General features: G+C 43.0%; 1 protein-coding gene across 1 annotated transcript in view; it reads right to left on the reverse strand.

Moving 5' to 3' along the window:
• Positions 1 to 19359, reverse strand: part of NPLOC4 (NPL4 homolog, ubiquitin recognition factor) — a 52264-nt gene that overhangs the window by 23482 nt on the left and 9423 nt on the right. The window contains exons 4-11 of the mRNA XM_083427556.1: positions 14849 to 15031; positions 12550 to 12598; positions 11664 to 11758; positions 10813 to 10936; positions 9357 to 9536; positions 3655 to 3741; positions 2279 to 2350; positions 486 to 612 (exon numbers count right to left, since the gene is read on the reverse strand). Of these exons, the coding sequence (XP_083283682.1) occupies positions 486 to 612; positions 2279 to 2350; positions 3655 to 3741; positions 9357 to 9536; positions 10813 to 10936; positions 11664 to 11758; positions 12550 to 12598; positions 14849 to 15031 (917 nt within the window). The remainder of the gene's footprint in view (positions 1 to 485; positions 613 to 2278; positions 2351 to 3654; positions 3742 to 9356; positions 9537 to 10812; positions 10937 to 11663; positions 11759 to 12549; positions 12599 to 14848; positions 15032 to 19359) is intronic.

The following is a 19359-nucleotide window of genomic DNA, read 5'->3' on the forward strand; positions in this document are numbered from 1 at the left end:
GCATTTGTCAAGGAGATTTTTAAACCAAAGGAAAGGAAAGATGCATATTGTTTATCAGCAACTGCACCTCCCACCCCAGCATAAGATGTCATGGGAAGGCAGAATGACTGGCTTTAATTCATGCACACAAAAAACATATGGTTTTAACATTATTAACATAAGCATTTCCAAATAACCAAACTCCATTTTGGGGAGGGGAAGGAGGTTTCCTCTTCAACTAAAGTTGAAAACACTCAGGTTTAAAAACAGAGAATGGGGGCAAGGGCACACATGCCAGGCCCAGTGCTCCTGGGTTTGCGGGCTCTTTTTAGCCTGCAGAGGGCTCCTAAGCACATGCAGTTAGAAACCACCTCATGGCCAAAAACACTGTTTTCTTTTACTGGTCTCAATTTCTGAAAAGCTTGCTGCTTTAATGGAGTGGGGGTGGAGGGTTATGAAACATTTCAGGTGTCTGCAGAAGAGGTTGCATTTTGTTTTGTTTTTACCTGTAGCCACCACAGTGAAAAACTTGGATCCAAAGTGACCATCTGGGGACAGGCGGCAAATGTTTGGGTGCTGATTCTGAAAATGCCCAGCTGTGATGCACTCTTCTGCACTTAAGTAATAAGCATCCTAAAGAAGGCGAGAAAGTGAGACTGTTAAAAGAGACGGAGCCATTGCACGAGCGGCATTTAAGGTAACCCAGGAGTGCTTTCTAAAATGAAGCACGGATTAAAGGTAAAGGGACCCCTGACCATTAGGTCCAGTTGTGGCCAACTCTGGGGTTGCGGCGCTCATCTCACTTTATTGGCCGAGGGAGCCGGCGTACAGCTTCCGGGTCATGTGGCCAGCATGACTAAGCCGCTTCTGGCGAACCAGAGCAGCACACGGAAACGCCGTTTACCTTCCCGCCGGAGCGGTACCTATTTGTCTACTTGCACCTTGATGTGCTTTCGAATTGCTAGGTTGGCAGGAGCAGGGACTGAGCAATGGGAGCTCACCCTGTCGCGGGGATTCGAACCGCCGACCTTCTGATCCGCAAGTCCTAGGCTCTGTGGTTTAACCCACAGTGCCACCCGCGTCCCGAAGCACGGATTAGTAACTTCTAAATCTAGCACAGATGACCATCTTGGAAAATCATCACGACGCATAGGCACTACAACCTGCAAAGCTTTAGTTTCAGCAAATCATACTAGGAAAACCAAGCTTTTTAAAGGAGATTTTTTAAAACGAGAAATAAATCAGGCAAGTTTATTTGGCTTCTGGTCGCTGAACTTTTAGGACACGGGTTTTATGAGCTCTCTTTAGAACTATGACAACTAAAAAATTTACTGGTTTTCAGATTCGCGGAAGTTAAGATTGCCCAGAATCTAACGAAAGTCTACAAGCTGAGGTGGAAAACATCTTGAGCCTGACATATGGTCCAAGGTCTTCATGCTCACATCTGGTTGATGTAAAGAACGGAGGTGGCAAAATTAGGACAGAAGGAGAACCCAGACAATAACTTCCCCATGAAAGGTTAATTTCCCCAATGTGTGATCAAACTATAAAATGAATAATGGAATGGGGTGTACTTCATCATGAGCAAGCAGGCTGTTTTAGATTTATGCCTGATTTTCACTATAGTGGAAGTAGGCAAAGCCTCCTATTAGCTTATGGTACTTGGTTATGGTCACAGAATAGTGGTTGGTTGAGATAATTCACTATAGAAAGTCCAAGTAAGGGCAGCAAATGAAGACCTAGAAAGAGGATTCAGAAGGATAGGAGGAAAACTAGACAGAAATTATCCAGCAGAGGGAAGCATTAACAATAATCAGGTATGTGGAACATTGCTATGTGCTGGGTTGAAACAAACTGCAGAATAAGAGCTTGCTTCCTGTGACCACAGCTGCGGGAGATTTGGAAAATCAAGGAAGGTATACAAAAGCTTAGATAGATACAAAAACAAGTTACAATGGGATCTTATGGTATTGGCGCTGCTGAAACATTTTAAAAACAAGCAAGATGAAGTGAAGTCATATGTAAAGGAAAGAGAACTAGGATTTTGTTTGTGGTGCACCTTCGCCAGGTATCCAAGAATCCAGACACATTTCAAACCATCCTGACATCCTATCCGTACAAAGCTCCATTCTAAATGATTCATGGCTTCTCTAAATTCCCAGCAAACTCATGCATTATTCTAATTTTAATAAACAAGGCCCACCCTTAAAAGCAAGGCATCAAACTACGTCCCCTCCCCCCCTCAGAGCCTGCAAATAAAAGAGTACAAGGACAAAAAAAGAAAAAGCTCGCTTCTCACCTTGTTCCGGCTATACCGGACAGTCCCCTTCCGTGTATCCTCCGAGACCAGATCTGTGAATATCCAGCCAACCTTAAAACACAAATGCTCATTTTATTCTTCTACCTTTTTTTTTTTTTTAAGGTGACCTTCCCACATTGGTACAAAATGTTCTTGGCTAGAGGAAGCTCTTTGAGAAAGCCTTCTCAACAGCAGCCTGAAGGAAATTACTCCCTTAGCTACACAGACTTCATTTGAATACAATTCACACATTTGCAGTGACAACTGGTGAGACCGGCAGTTTTATGCCTCCTTATGGAAAGATCTGGAGACTGCAGGGATTCTCCTCCGCACCTCACTCATAAAAATACATTTACTTTTCTGTGTCCACACTGTAGAGTCAAAAGCAGTTCACAGAAGTGCTCTCAAGATATCAAGTTTCTATGCTGGTTAATCTAAAAGGGAACCCTCTCAAATTTCCTATTTCCTGAATCCCACTTGATCATGCTAAAGAAGAGCAAGCCTTTCTGAAATGTAGATCCATACACTATTCATATCCATTGCTCACTGTTCAAGCACTCAGTTGCTGTTCAGGTGTTGCTATTATACTTGCAACAAGTATCAAGAGCTAAACCTGATATGCTTTGTAGATGTTATTAGTGATGATCTGTATAGCAAAATAACCATAAAACTAGGATAAAACAAAGGCTAGATTCAAACAAAAACAAACTGTTTTATATCTTAAACACAGATGCCTTATATAAACCCAAATTTAATGACTAATATGACCCACTCATTAGAAGTCTGAAAATATTCAACCCTTTTTGGGGGGTAAGGAAGCAATGTATTTTATCCTTTATTTTCGCAAGCAGTATCTTCATAAAGGCAAGAAAACTAAGTATGTTTCTGAAAGGCATCTGCGCAAGGGTGGTGTCAGAATTTATTTAAAAGCTGACAGTTTGCAGATTAAGGAGAAGATTTCCAAGAGGTGAAATCTTCTCTGCCCCAGTCATACCAGAAAAGCACAGCTGGGGCACTGTTTATGGTGCTCCGCCAAGATTCCTGCTTCACTTGCCTTTATAATAAACAGCTGATAAGCAGGAGCCTGATCAGCAGACTGAGGAATTCAAAACGATGTGACCACATCTATATGTCCTTTGTGTTACTGGCAACACAGATCTGCTTAACTACACCAACCCACACTTTCCACTCAGTTTCATGTTGACTATGCAGCAGAAAAAAGCTGAACAGGTCACAAAACCTCCAGTACAGCCTGCATGCTGAAGCAACACTAGCCCAATTAGCTCCCAACAAACCAGATCCCGTACATTTGCCAACCTTCCAGCTCCTTACAAAAGGTTTCCCCCTATATGCTGGCCCACACGTGTTTTTATTACCTTCCTCAGGCCCAGCTTGGTTGCAATCTCATCCACAATCTCCGCCTTTGGGTCTTCTAGGAGTTCCAGACTGTTTTGTGTACCAATCTGAAAAGAAAGAGAAAAGCAACAGAGAACCAGTTTGCAAACAGGGGTGGACATTTAGCATCCCAAGGAGACAAAATGTTTCGTTCTCGAGAAAGAAACGATGGGAAATGTCAGGAGAATGAATATTGACAAGCTGCTGTGTCTCGCTGCAGTTACATTGATACGTGTGACACCAGGCTATTGACTGCTGGTTCTATTGAATATTAATTTGAACAAACAATGAGCTATGCTTCTCTACGAAAACCAGTCATTTCCCAACACATAACTGTAAAGAAACCTACATTCTTTCACCTGTAAAAATCTAAGAGGAGGCCTGAAGGATCAGGCTATGACCCATCTAGTTCAATATCCTGTTCTCACTGGTCAAGCAGATGTCCATAGGAAGATCAGAAGCAGGACCCAAGCTCAGCAGCACTCTCCCCAGCTATGATCCCCATTGGGATTGCATCAAATCTTCTTACTCAAGGAGCAAATGAAGTATTTTTTAAAAAACAAAGCCTCTTACAATTTGTGTTTAAAGTCTGTGATCTAGAAATCCTTCTAGTGTCTCACACATTGGCAATTTTACCCTCACCATCACTGTCTGCTTAACATTGGATTCCTTACCTATATAGGGCACCCAGCAATATTTTTTTGATGGATGGACATTAATGCGTCACAAGGTATTAATTAATTTTAAGTTAAGCCACCTGACCCACAGCTTTTTATTCTCTTGTCTCTAATTTACAGATTTCTTATCTTCCAGTCTCTCCTCCCTTTCCAACTTTGACACTCTTATCTAATTCTGCCTTGCTCCTTAGCTTCCTACTTATCTGACTGAAAACAGAAGGCTGGATTTTCAACAATTCTATATAGTTATTAGAAGCCTCTTTTCTTTCTAAATACTTATGAACCACCCTATGGTACGATATGTGTTTCCTAAGACTAAACTTTTAATTATGATTCTTCCCCTTAATCTTCATTCATTATTTGTATTATATAAATACTGATATGAAAATTTAACAGGCAGCTAACCGTGATAACTTCCTTTCACAGGCTATAAAAATCTGCCAAAAGCACCTCACATTCAAGCTAGTCTCCATCTCCAAAGTCAAATTCTGTGCCATATAGAAGCATAAAATACGGGGAAAGCACTCAGGAATGTATCTCAGGAGTGCACAGACTTCTCTCTAGATTGTGGATTCTCTCTCAAACATGCTTTGAGAGTCAGAGTTTTTCTCTAAGTATTTTGCCTAATGTGGGGCTTGACCCATGACCCTGAGATTAAGAGTCTCATGCTCTACTGACCAAGTACCACTCCAGACTGAATAGTGGGGGTGCTGTTTTGAATGCTTTCCCATGTGAAAGTTCATCAGCAAGTAAATAATTAACTTATCAGGGAGAAAGCCCAGCTGACTTTTTGCTGTGGCACTGTTCTACTTGCAAATATATTACACACACACACACACACAAAATGTAAAAAGGTACCCCTGCTCGTACGGGCCAGTCGTGTCCGACTCTAGGGTTGTGCGCCCATCTCACTTAAGAGGCCGGGGGCCAGCGCTGTCCGCAGACACTTCCGGGTCACGTGGCCAGCGTGACAAGCTGCATCTGGCGAGCCAGCGCAGCACACGGAAACGCTGTTTACCTTCCCGCTAGTAAGCGGTCCCTGTTTATCTACTTGCACCCGGGGGTGCTTTCGAACTGCTAGGTTGGCAGGCGCTGGGACCGAGCAACGGGAGCACACCCCGCCGTGGGGATTCAAACCGCCGACCTGACGATTGGCAAGTCCTAGGCGCTGAGGTTTTACCCACAGCGCCACCCGCGTCCCTCACATAAAATGTAGGGGAACAATAAAAAGTTGTCCTCCATCAATATTTTGAATTGACACCTCCCATTCTTCCTCCTTAGGGGTAGAATACTACCATATTCTGTTACACACTTGACAAGCTGGCTTTTCTCTTCCAGAAAGAATAAGCTTGTATTTAACTGACAGGCAACATCAGGTATTTTTACACCACCTACCCAAAGTTTTCTCATTGGGGAAACAGATGCATTAAATCAGGTGGTATCTCAACTGAAGATTGAGGGCAACTGAACTGGATCAAGGATGTCTCAGATCTACTGTAACTCTTGTCTGCCTTTGGCCAAGCCAGCAGAGATCTTGAAGGGTTGCCAGGATACCAAGGAACACAGCCTCTCTTGCAAATCACAGCAATAGTGTTTGCATCAGTTCCAAACTCAATGCTTTTAATTCGCATGGTTTCAGCGACATAATAGCTGCCAATCATCACAAATCTAAAATGGGAACTGTAGACGCTATCTGTTTATCTTGGGCTGAACAAGCATTAGTGCAGCTCTGATAAATCACACAGGAGCCACAAAACCAGAGAACAACCCCTCTAGCACAGCTGCTTGTTGGTTTCTGCACATTGTACCATGATGCAATACCAAAACACACAAACTGGCAAGCGAACAAAGTGCTCAACACTTAGCTTCATGGTGTGCAGAGGATTCAAGGGCGCTGATGTAAGTTTATTTTGCAACTTAACAGAACTCATGAATCTTGCCACTGAACAGCGCACCAATGAATTATTACAGCTTGCATGTCTCAAATCACCCAACAGACATATATTTTATGCATAAGCAAGGAGCTCCCTCCTCAGTAGGAGCTCCCCACCAACACTTCCAAGGTCACTATGTGTTGAGACAGCATTTTATAAAATGGCCAAAGGAGGATCATAGGACAACAGACTGTCCTCTTTCCTCAAACTACAACCTAACACACTAGTAAGTACTCTGAAAACTGCTTGGCCCTAGTATCCTCACTTGCTGCTCTCCGGTCACTATGTTAAAGTTGCATGGTGGAAAATGCTATATATTTTGATGCTAATAATGGGCAGAGAAACTATAAAGACAAGTGGCCTTCTTGGTAGTTGCACCCACCCTGTGGAACATCAGATGTCAAGGAGATAGGTAACTTACAACCTTCAGAAGACAACTGAAGGCAGCCCTGTATAGGGAAGTTTTTAAATGTTTGGTGTTTTATTGTGTTTTTATGTATGTTGAAAGCAGCCCAGAGTGGCTGGGGCAACCAAGTCTACTCCAAGGGTGGAGTAGTAGTAGTAGTAATAATAATACTACTAGTAGTAGTAGTTTTGAACAAGGATGATAATCATAGCAACCTCTTTAATAGCTGATCAAAATTCTCCATCACTTGCAGCTTTCAAATCCAGAAATGTCCTTCTAAAGCGAATACGTCAGCTGGGTTATGTTTGATGCAGCATCAGTTGAAAGGAATTAAATCAATCTGAACTACAAAAGATTGTCCAATGCAAGGTTGCAAAAACCTTGCCAATAGCAAGTGCCTTGTCTTCATCCGGTGAACACCGCTCTGTATTCACCCAAACTCAGTTTGTGAGAGTGAAGCCATGTTTCCTTTCCTCCAAGAATGGGGAAGAAAGGAAAGATGGATTCTGTCCTGAAAGGTGGGCTTTTGCGTAAAGTGCCAGTGGTTTTTTGCTCCTACCTCCTGAAAAATCCATGTAAGCAGGGAAATAAATGGCCCCTATTTTTTTTTTTTTTTGCAAGGGAGTCTGGTGTGTGTCTGTCATGGCGGTGGGATAGTTTCTTTCCCTTCACATTGGCAGAAGCCATAGCATACAAATAGTGCTTTCTGCAAAAGTCCAGCTTATAGGAGAAAAACTTCTCCCTCACCTCAGTGAAGAGGAAGATAAAAGTAATTTTTATTTGTTCCTGTTGAGATTTTGCAGGAGGGAGCAGTAGAAAGGTGCTGCCTGCACTTTTTGCAAAAGCCCAGCCGTAGAGGAAAACACCCTCTCATGAGTTCTCTGTGCATCTCACAAGAAAGGGTGTCATCAAGAAGGACTGAGCTTGGCTAGTAAACCAAACAAAAATTCATGAACCACTGATCCAACCAGATCTCTATCATCACCATTAATTAAATTTATATACAGCTCTTCATTCAAGGATCGGAGGGCAATTAACCAAAAAACCCACACAAAATACATAACATAATAATAAAATGTGCAATAACACACATTCATATTGAAAAGGCTATAGATTGTTTAACAGCAAAAAGTCTAGTTAAAGAGGAATGTTTTCGCTTGGTGCCTGTAGACACTCCCTTACCTTAATTTAGAAAATTATATATTTATACAAATTTATTCTACTAGAAATTTCCATTCCGTTGTGAAGTTGTAGTTTCCCCTTGACATTCATCTGAATCACACTACTCCACTTCATCTTGCAGCTATGAGACCCAGCTGCTAGTGCCACCTAGTGACTTTATATGACCGTACAGCTTCAAAAATTTCCAGTCCACCATAAGCTACTATAGTTCAATAGCAGCAGGGCAAAGCATTGGAGCTCTCCTGCCACCTTTTTATCCGTGGGAATCCAGAAGGCACTGGGCCCAATCACTGCACCACAATATGCCCAACATCTTCACATGTGATGAAGGCTGAGGATATGGTGGTGGCCCTGCAAGGCTAAGGGAAGGTCAATTAGGATTGCTCCTCAAGGCTGCAAAATGAACCCCACTTATCTGGGAGTTAAGTTCCTTTGAATTCAACAGGACTTCTGAGTAAACATGATTAGGATTGCACTCTAAATCCTATCAATTTCAATGGGACTTCCTGCAATATTCATAAGATCAGAGCCTCTTTCAATTGCTCTTTTCTGCCATCTAGAGCTCTGTTGAGAAGGGGAAAAGAAGAGGTTGTTGCTGCCCCCTCGCCCCAGTCAATCTGTCTAGTCCACAGCAGTCACAGCCATATTTGCAAATACTGTATTTTTCGCTCTATAAGACACACTTCCCCCTCCTAAAAAGTAAGGGGAAATGTGTGTGCGTCTTATGGAGCAAATGCAGGCTGCGCAGCTATCCCAGAAGCCAGAACAGCAAGAGGGATCGCTGCACAGCGATCCCTCTCGCTGTTCTAGCTTCTGGCTTAGCCGCGCGAAGCCTCTTCAGGGCAGCGGGATGAAGGCTCCCCCTGTCCTGAAGAGGCTTCGTGTGTTGTGGGTGGGTGGGTGTGGAGTACACACCCACCCACACACCCACCCACACCCACAAACAGTCAGCATATGTAACAAAACATGTCTCTGGGATTCAGAATATTTTTTTTCTTATTTTCCTCCTCTAAAAACTAGGTGCGTCTTATGGTCTGGTGCGTCTTATAGTGCGAAAAATACGGTGATCTGTTTGTTGTTTGCCCTGGTAGTAACTTCTCTCAAGGTGGCCAAAGCAAACAATAAACAGGTTCTTTGCAGAGATGGCTACAAATGCTGTGGGCAAGACAGGTTCTCCATGGGGTATGAAGCAGTACCACTGCCTCGCCTCCGAGTCATAACCCCATGCACAATTACATAGAAATAGACCCCACTGAGCTCAGTGAGAACTTACTTGCATATATACATGCACAGTATCAGGACTATAAAGTCACAAAGCTGACAGATGTGCCATTTGTGGAGAGGCTTCGTCACCACAAAATAGCTGCATGCTTTAAAGTTGACAGTTTTACTCCGGTGTCAGCAAGTGCTAAGGTCTATTCTGTTTCCCAGGCACCTTTCCAAGTGGAGCAAACCAAGACATTTTACAGCGGAGCATCTGTTACCTGTGGAGGTTCATAGATGGCAGCAACCTCAGCTCGGATACCTAGAGGGATGTCCTTGTGCTCTGTATACTTCCCGTATAAGTACCCAAAATGCTGGTTTCCCGTTTTTCTCCAGAAGTCCAAGAAACGATCTGCAATTGTATGGTTCTCAAACATGATGTTATCCACATGCCTGTATTTCTGCCGTTTGAAAAGCATAATAATGTATCAAGCAAAGCCCTTTGATTAGGATCAATGATGTTCAACACAGTCACCCAGTCTACATAAGATTTGAGCTTGCTATATTCTAACTCAATTCTGTCTCACAGACTGACACCTCTTGATTCTCAACTGACTTGCCTCGGCTGTATAGGCTATGGATCAGTGAGGAAAACAGTGGAGAGAAATCGTTTGCCCCTACTATTCTACCACTTTTTCAAAACCCATCCCCCCTACCACAATAGTTCTAACACGGAAAATCAGCGATCTAGTTCAGCTGTTAACCAGCTCAACCATGGTTTAGTGCTATACATGAGCCTTAGACCAGGGGTCACCAACCTAAGGCCCATGCGCCAGAAGCGGCTTGCGGAGGTCGTTTGACTGGCCCACAAGCCGCCCCTGAACTGAGCTGTGCTAAACCAGCACAGTGCAGTGCGGGGACTCGCCTTCCGCGGCACTGAAAATCGCCAGCACGCGTGCGCAATCCAACCCACAGAGGGATCTCTGCGGGATTGATCTGGCCCAGGCAAGATAAACCTTGCCGACCCCTGCCTTAGACTCACATACTATATTTGTCTTCCTTCTCCGATGGAGCCATGAGAAACAAGATGGAAGCTTTCATTTATATTTTCAGTTCACCGTGGATGACTGTGATAGTCAAAGCTAAAACCGTGGCTAGCATTAACTACAGTTTACAGAAACAAGCAAGGGTCATTAACCTTGGTTAAGTTGGCTTGTTCTCCCAAATCAACTAACCAGTATGCCTGGCTTGGGACATAATGAATCAGTTAGTTGAAAATGGAAGCAAAAGCTTCCAAATTCCCTTGCTGTGGCTGACCCAAAGGAGCAGGAAGCAAAACTCATAAGCCTGCGGTTCCTTCACGTTAAATCTAAAACCCAGTGTTGAGAATTATGACTGAACAGAGCCAGTATACATTACAGGAATTCAAAGAAAATAACACCTAGATCCCTTTTCACCAACCACTTACTCCATTCTTACAAGTCCGCAGCTTTTTGTGATCATATTAAGAAATCTGAGCAGGTGGTTCTCAAATCCACTAAAGGCTCCTCTCCTATCTCATGCCAAGAACATGAGTCCTCCAGTTACAAGGAATAAGAACGTGTCCCTGTCATCTGTGCAAAAGCTAACCAACCGTGTTTACACCAAGGGAAAAACGCACCCAAATCTAAGCTGGACATTCATTTCCAAAAAGAAAAACAGCAGACATAACAAGTGCCTCTGCTGTTCTGATCTTACCTGCCTGTTGAGTGTGATGGCACTTGGCTGGCACTTAGTGCAAATGCCTTCTGGCCACGGGGGATGTCCCTCACACCCAGATTTAATCTTGCAGCTAATGTTTTCAAGGGCAACAAACTTCCCCCTAAACAGGGAAAACAAAGGACATACTTACCACCCAAGTATTTATAAAAACAAAAGAAGCTCCTATGCGGAGTGGTGTGCAACAGACATCAGATCAGAACATTTCGTCAGGCTCGGTGCTCTAATAGTTGCACACACAACATGTCCCAGGCCCAAGTGTAAATCTGGGGGTGGGGTGTAACTAGCAATGCATTGCAGAAGTCAACCTATCTCCCCTCATTATAGCTGGCATTAGCAAAAATGTCAAGACATGCTGGAAACAGGGATACAGGACTCAGCGACACATGGACTGGAGTCTGTGTGTGAAAGATCAACATCAACTAGAGCATCTGCAGGTTGCTTTCGTCGTGATGGTAAGACAAGGTGCTTAGGAAGCAATGAATGTTTCACACCTCTTTTGCGAGTGTACAGAGTCCTTGCAGTGTTCTTGCAATGTATACGAGATCACAAATCATTGACTTAAATAAATGCAACCCCCCTTCATAAAACTATGCCAATGGCATCAATCTGTGGTCCTGGTTTAGGAAAAGATCTGCTGATCAAGGGAGGGAAATAACTACGAAGTTTTCAATCTTTCCTCCCCTCTGCAAAACTGTTTTGAAAATTACCTTTTTGCCACTGCTTGAAGTGAATTTGTTTCCGCGGCTATAAATAATCTTAAGGATTTTCACATTCTGTTTTATCATCTATAAAGAGTTTTCTCTGAAGAAAAGGTGCAGGTTTCTTACTTGTCTGCGCCTCCGGTCAGTTTCCTGATGTAGGCATGGAATGACATATGCTTCACAGGGGGTTCCAGATGGTTTAAATAATCCTCATCAAAAGGCTGCCAAAAAAAGAAATGCATAAAGGAAAACCAGGTCAGACACCTACTTGATAACACATTGATCACTGAACAAATAGATGTTTTTGTCCGAACTCCTTTGCTAGCATTCAATGTGGAAAGAATCAGAAAGCTTTGTGCTTCTTTTCCACAGCTGTTACTAGCCTGACAAGAATGGTGGAGGCCTTTCTCCAGACAGTAGAAGTGTTAGCCCCACTCAAAATGTCTTCAGAAACCCAACCTGTCTCATGGGTAGAATAGTCTTCCTTCTTTTTAACTGGCAGAGCTAAAGGCTAACTGATCAAGCATGCCTGGAGAACTCTGGCACAGGTGAATGTGTCCCCGTTTGTCTCTATCAGAAGATCTCTACACAAGTGAGAAAGGAAATAATAATCAGAACTGTTGCAGTATATAAGAATACAGCACAAGTTGTTCTGAGGTGCACCTCTGCAAACGAACGGAAAATCCATAATGCCAAGAAAGCAAAGTGCACACAAATTTAGTGAGGGCAGGGGGAGAGAGAGCTTTGCTTGAGCATTTAGTGATATAGCCTGCTCAATCCACTACTGCAGAAAAAACAGATGTCAAAAGCCTGATAAATGCAAGTACTGCCCAGACAAGATATATCCAAGGGACTTGTTTAGCCTCTTTGGCCATTATCAGCACAGACAGGACACATTAATGTTTCAGCAGCGTCCTCTCAATTGCTGCCATTAAAGCAACTATATTCGAGGGGGGGACGGACATTTTAACAAGTAAAATATTACCATAGCAGCTACAGTTTTACTCCTTACCTCTAATGGTACACAGTGCACACATTTGCCCAGCGGGCCATGTCGACATCTGTGTAAAGAGAAACAAAAGTCAACAACCATGTTCCCTAGCAGCCGAAAAGCACTCTGAAGTTTTCATACATTTTTTACGGAGTTAACAAATTTAACAGAAGTAGCTGGAAAAACCAGCAGCAAGTCTGCTTTAAAAATAATAATCATAATAATGGTCAGACATCAACATATCAGAGAAGCCTACATCTGCTAATTAAATTACCGTGTCATCTAGCTTTAATTTTCACCACCAGGTATCAGAAACTAATTATTTAGAGCACTGAATTAAGACACCATAGTTTTTTGCAATACACAGATTGGCTATTTTTTTAGGACTGGTGCATGTATACCAGCTGATAAAGGATAATGAGAAACACCTCATCCTCATTCAATGAAATAAAGCTCTAGTGCTCAGCACTCATATAACCTTCTAAGAATCAGTTTCTTGGTTCACTGTTGGTTCCTTCCTTAATAAATGTTAGTCTGTCGCTATTGCTAGCAACAACATAATACATTCTCCAGGAATATATGTTGGAAAAGTTAGGCATAGTCTCTTAACAAAAGAGCAGAGAATTTTGCCTTTGATGGTTTTATGAGCACAATTTTTATCACTTAACTGCTGTTAAAAATGTCTAGACAAAAGTTCACTATTCAAGGGCTTCCACTTTTTGATCTTCACCGAAGCAATGATTCACATGTATGGAAGGTCATATAAAGGGGCAAAACGGAGCCATTACATTTTAAATTGAACCATGCCATTTTTAAATTTTAAGGCCAACTCTTTTGCAAGTTACTACCAATAGGATGATCGTTACAGGGAACAAGTGGCCAACAGGTAGTCACAATGTCCCTTCCCAGTCACAGGTCAAACCATGGGATGTCTTCAATATTCCTCTTGAGAGCTGAGCGTTTCAAGCTTCTTTAAAGCTTCCATAAAGGAAATACATGGTAACTCTAAGCTGGAGTCTCAACATAATTGACAAAACCTGTGACATCTCGGTAGGTATGTAGCCATTTCAACTTAAAGAAAAAAAGGCAGCATAAAGACAAAGACATAAAACCAGGCAGAGACTCTAGAATCATGACGCCTGCTACTCTGTGCACTGGGTTCCATTTTCACAGCTTCTTTGAAACGACAACTAAATATACACACAGCCTTTCTGCAATGCGAGTTTTATTGTTTTTCGTATTTATAGAAACACCAACGTTTGAACCAACTTCAAATGAGTGTGACGACGACTAGCAAGGCTAGTCATCTCATTGTTCTCCAAAACCCTAACACTTTTTGTGCAAGAGTAATTGGCTGTCGCAGCACCATACGCATTACCTTACAATATTACAGATGGTTTATTTATTATTGGGGTGGGATGCTACATGATATAACTTTTGCAAATTCTGTATCGACTGGGTACCAGCATGTATTGAAACAGCTCGGGGCCACAATACCTGAAGGACCACCTCTCCCCAGATAAAACTGTCCTGGACTCTGCGTTCATCATCCGAGGCCCTTCTTCATGTGCCTCCTCCATGTGAGGTCCGGAGGGTGGCAACACAAGAACGGGCCTTCTCTGTAGTGGCTCCCCGTTTGTGGAATGCTCTCCCCAAGGAGGTTCGCTTGGCAACTTCATTATATATTTTGAGGCGCCAGCGTTCTTCTTCAACTAGGCCTTTGGCTGATTAATATTCTATAGTATAGCCTTTTAAATGCATTTGTGGGAAGGGGGGTTATTGTTTTGCTGTTGTGTTTTACTTATTTGCTTGTTTTTATCTGGTATTTTATTCTGTGAACCGCCCTGAGATCTTATGATGAAGGGCGGTGTATCAATCTAATAAATAAAATATCATTGAGTCAAGTCATACAACCGCTGTGGTATAAACGACTAATTTACAGCTTGGACAGCACAGAGACGGAACTGGTAGCTTTTTCACAAGGGTTCTCAAACTGCGAGGCTGGCTTTCTTAAGGATGTCCTACCACTATGTTCACTATCTGGGCTAGATATCAATGCAGCAATCCTCACCTTTAAAATCCTGACCTTTTGTCCCCTGACAAAGAACCTTGAAATAGACCCATACAGCCCCTTCCCTGGCCCCTTTTCATATGACCTGCTTGCCAGCAGTCTGAGAAGAGTGAGTGCTGAAAGGTGAATCGCATGGATTGACATTAATTAGGTTTGGAAAAGCTTATAACAGTAAATGTTCCCGTGTAATATTATGCAACTTTGAGAACTGCTCTATAAAGTCCAGAGAGAAAGTGCAATGGTATTTACTGTTGCTGATCTTTGTTCCTGTAAATCTTTCCATCTTGTTTTATTAGGTACTGGTCAATTTCATCTTCTACCACCTGGGGAACACCTAGAGGGCGAACTCCTTGAGACATCGATGACGTATCCATGTTCTCTGAGGACGAGCCAGCTGGACTCGAGGGAAAGAGAAACAGCATATCCCCATGCCTATAATTGGAGACAAAAATGTGATAAAACCGTTACCAAATAAACAACAACAACAACAATTTATTTATACCCCGCCCATCTGGCTGAGTTTCCCCAGCCACTCTGGGGAAAATGAAAATTATGAAATTTCAATTATGAAAATGAACACCACTTTCATACTTAGGTACCACACAACCCCAGTGCCTCAGTGTCAATAATTCACAAGCAATTATGTGAAGCCTACACATTCGCCATATTGGCTCCAAGGGCTGCATTTGGTGGGAAATGACGGGCTGCGTATACAGAAGCCAGACATTCACATGGGCAAATGGGAGTCACGCAATGGATTTCAGTGATCCCATCATGTATCTGCTTGCTCCCTACCTTTTTGGTGCCGGCAATCACAATGTACAGAAAGGAAAGGAACACAGGAAGAATGACTCCCATGGACCTTCTTCCCCATATTTGCAGACAGACAGGAATGCAGCTGGGATGAACTTGGTGCGGGGAGGCTGGGCAACTCATAGCAGGGTGTGGAATCCTTTTCACACCCGGCAAAGCAGGGTTTTCTTGGCGGAAAGTGGGCAGGGCCAAATCACACATACACTCCATTCTCTATCATGTATGTGCACACACACTATTCACTATCATTTCTTAGCTTGGCTTTCTCACTGAGCTCTGAGAAAGGGGCTCAAGCAGAAGGCTCAGTGCACAGCAACAAACCAAGTGGTGCTTAAGGTAAAGGTAAGGGGACCCCTGACCATTATTAGGTCCAGCCGCGGACAACTCTGGGGTTGCGGCGCTCATCTCGCTTCATTGGCCGAGGGAGCCGGCGTACAGCTTCCGGGTCATGTGGTCAGCATGACTAAGCCGCTTCTGGCGAACCAGAGCAGTGCACGGAAACACCATTTACCTTCCCGCCGGAGCGGTACCTATTTATCTACTTGCACTTTGACGTGCTTTCAAACTGCTAGGTTGGCAGGAGCTGGGACCAAGCAACAGGCGCTCACCCCGTCACAGGGATTCGAACTGCCTACCTTCTGATCGGCAACTCCTAGGCTCTGTGGTTTAACCCACAGCGCCACCCGCATCCCATAAGTGGTCTTTACAGGAAGCTATTTTCTCCTGCATGGCCACTCACCATGGAACAGGACTGCTGGGGTAGAGCCTAGGGGTAAGATGGTATGGCTTACGTGAGAACAGGAGCCCAGATTCAGAGGCCTGGGGGACCACCTGCCTGTTCTACAGTCTTGACATTAGCACTATACATTACGGGTTGGATCTAGAGTGTCCCTTCTGCAAAGGGAAGGGCTTTTTCTAATCCAGAAGGAATAAGGTCTTATGAAGGCTCCTACTGGAGGAAGAAGGGAGAATTTTTTTTACCCATTCCCTTCCCCTTGTAGTCCCCTGTAGAAGGGTCCTTCTAATCCTTCAGAGCAACTTTTCGGGGGACATAGGGGGCTGAAGTGGGGGAAATGCTCCCACCTTTCCTCAAGCAGGAGCTCCGAATCCAGCCTAAATCAGTACAGTGGTACCTCGGGTTAAGAACTTAATTTGTTCCAGAGGTCCGTTCTTAACCTGAAACTGTTCTTAACCTGAAGCACCACTTTAGCTAATGGGGCCTCCCGCTGCTGCCGCGTGATCGCCATGTGATTTCTGTTCTCATCCTGAAGCGAAGTTCCTAACCCGAGGTACTATTTCTGGGTTAGCAGTGTCTGTAACCTGAAGTGTCTGTAACCTGAAGCGTCTGTAACCCAAGGTACCACTGCATCAGTTACAGAGCATTCATGTGCATGCTAACTTGGAAGCTAAATCTAGTTGTACTCAAGTACCTGTGCAGAGGACTGCAATCTTAAAAGAATCTCTGGCTCTCTGCATGATGTTTCTTTCTAATTCACGCCAATCAATGATGCTGCTTTTTTAAAGACGTGGTTTTCGGTGATGCAGTTTCCCCAAGATGAGCCAACAGAGCGCAATCACTCAACTTCTGTCCTGTGCTACATTTTAAAGATGTTCCCATCTCTCCTCCCCAATCAGGGATGGAACAACTGAGAAGCCATGGAAAACATAAAAGCTTTTCCAGATTCTCCTTCTAAACAGCACATTCCCTTCTATCGTTATTGATAGGCTACCAAAAACAGCAGACAGGGGGAAGGCTATTCGCCAGGGTAGGGGCAGCACATCCCATTTTGCTGCTTGAGGCAAAGCAGGAAGTGTCATCTTGCCCTGCCCTCCTGCTGCCAACACCATACCTACTACTGCTGCTGCTGCTTCTCTGCCTGCCCTGCCACCTTCACTGCTGGCAGATAAATAGCACCAATTTCAGGAAAGATCTTGCTGAAATCTTGCACGCTCAACAAGATCTCGCACAATTTTGAATGCTTCCAGTGTCTCTTCTGTTCCAGACTCTCTTCTGCCACCTTGCGGGCTTCTGACACCTGAGGCAGTCGCCTCAGTCTGCCTAATAGCTGAGCCGGCTCTGTGCCAGGGTTCTGGAAAGAACCTTGCTACACCAAGCCTAACTTTTCTTCTCCTAAACAGAAACATCCAAGCTTAGCAGACTCAGACCACAGCTTTAAGAACTGGAGAAGGAGTGCTCTATTTAGATAAAATAATAAAAAATAAGAAGCTACGTGCACTTGGAAAAGGCTACTATCCAGAAAATATCAACTGTTTTTGAGCAAGTGAACTAATGTGCTTGGGTTAGTGGTGCAAGGTGTTGGTAGCAATATCTCCGTGAGAGTCTGGGTTTTATGCCAGAGATTCTCATAGACTATAACAATAAGGGGAAACTACTGTAAGGCAATGCTGGTATTTAAGTCCTGTGATGTTAAGCAAAATAGAAACAATGCAAAAATGTGTTGGAGGTGTAGGAAGGAACCAGGAGACCATTTTCATATGTGATGGAAATGTAGCTTACTGCAAAAAGTTCAGAAAACAACCAGTGTATTGGGATATGAAATACCATTCTATTATTATTACGATTAAATTACACAAAATATCTAATAGAATACATACAGAATTAGTTTCAAACATGACAGTTCCTGGAATAATGCTGCTTGTGCAGAAATGGAAGTCCCCTTTAGTAATTAATATCAATGAATGGATCAAGGTTGGAAATTCATTTTAATGTCAAAATTGACGTCTTTTCTGAGATCTGATGAGATGGGTCAAAGACAAAATTAATTTACTGCAAACTCTTTCTTTGAATGCAGTCAAAATTACTCCTGACTCTAAGGCAATAGTATAGTTTGGAATTCCTTTAATGACACTGAAATTACTTTATTATTAATATTTTTATTTTCTGGGTTTATTTTTAATTCTTTATTATATTAACTGTAATGAAGACAGTTACAGTCAGGAAGTCCGAGATGCTACAATAGGATTGTTTTATTACTAAAAACAATGTTTTTTGGTGTTCTGCTTTTATCTGTAAAATGGTTTACCTACTTGACAATATCGTTCCAGGATGATGGTAAAATATAACTGCTGTTGCTGCTTCTACTACATTTCTAAACAAAAGTGGGTAAGCACAGATTTCCAATGGGCTCATTATTCAACCCATGTAAACCTGAATGCACAAGGCGTCAGACTAGATGTAATGTTAAGTGGAAAAAAAACATGAAGACTGCATGCCATACTCTGCAAACTACCAGGAACAGCTAGGAAACTTATTGCTAAGCCACAAATTAGCCTACAAGCAGGAGACTTATCCATTAGAGCTCATGCAATTAAAGAAAACATAGGTGCATCTGGCTGCTGTTCAGCTGCTTTTTCGTTCCAAAGCAAAAGGCAATTAAAAAAGAAAAGGAAAAGCTAACAGAGGAGCCAATTAGTCACCTGCCCTTAAATAGAACATCCATCCAAGGGAAATGAAACAGCTTCCTCCCTGCTGGCTTTTTACAAACAAGTGAGAACTTCCTTGTTTCGCTGGGAATCAGCTACTGCTCTACCCCATTTTAATTTTATCAGAATAATAATTATTACTGTTTTAACTGTTGTCAATTGCTATCGTGACTGCCAACAACATGTGTGTACCTTTTAGATCTGGAAGAGGGCAGAACGGGGCAGGGCTTATGCATGCTCCGCCAACACACAATGGGGCCAGGAACGGGACCCCCGCGTCTGTATCCAAGCTGAAGGGTCCAATAGATCCAGCACTGCCCTTAGAGGGCAAGCAACATACCTTCCAAATTTGGTTCTTACGATATTGAGCATATAGTATTCTAAAATCCATTTTATTTTAACTAGTACAGTGGTACCTCGGTTTTCGAACATAATCCGTTCTGGAAGACTGTTCGAGTTCTGAAATGTTCAAAAACTGAAAACACAATACGGAAAACTCAATA

The sequence above is a fragment of the Podarcis tiliguerta genome, assembly GCF_965153285.1.
Source record: "Podarcis tiliguerta genome assembly, chromosome: 2".
NCBI lineage: Eukaryota > Metazoa > Chordata > Lepidosauria > Squamata > Lacertidae > Podarcis > Podarcis tiliguerta.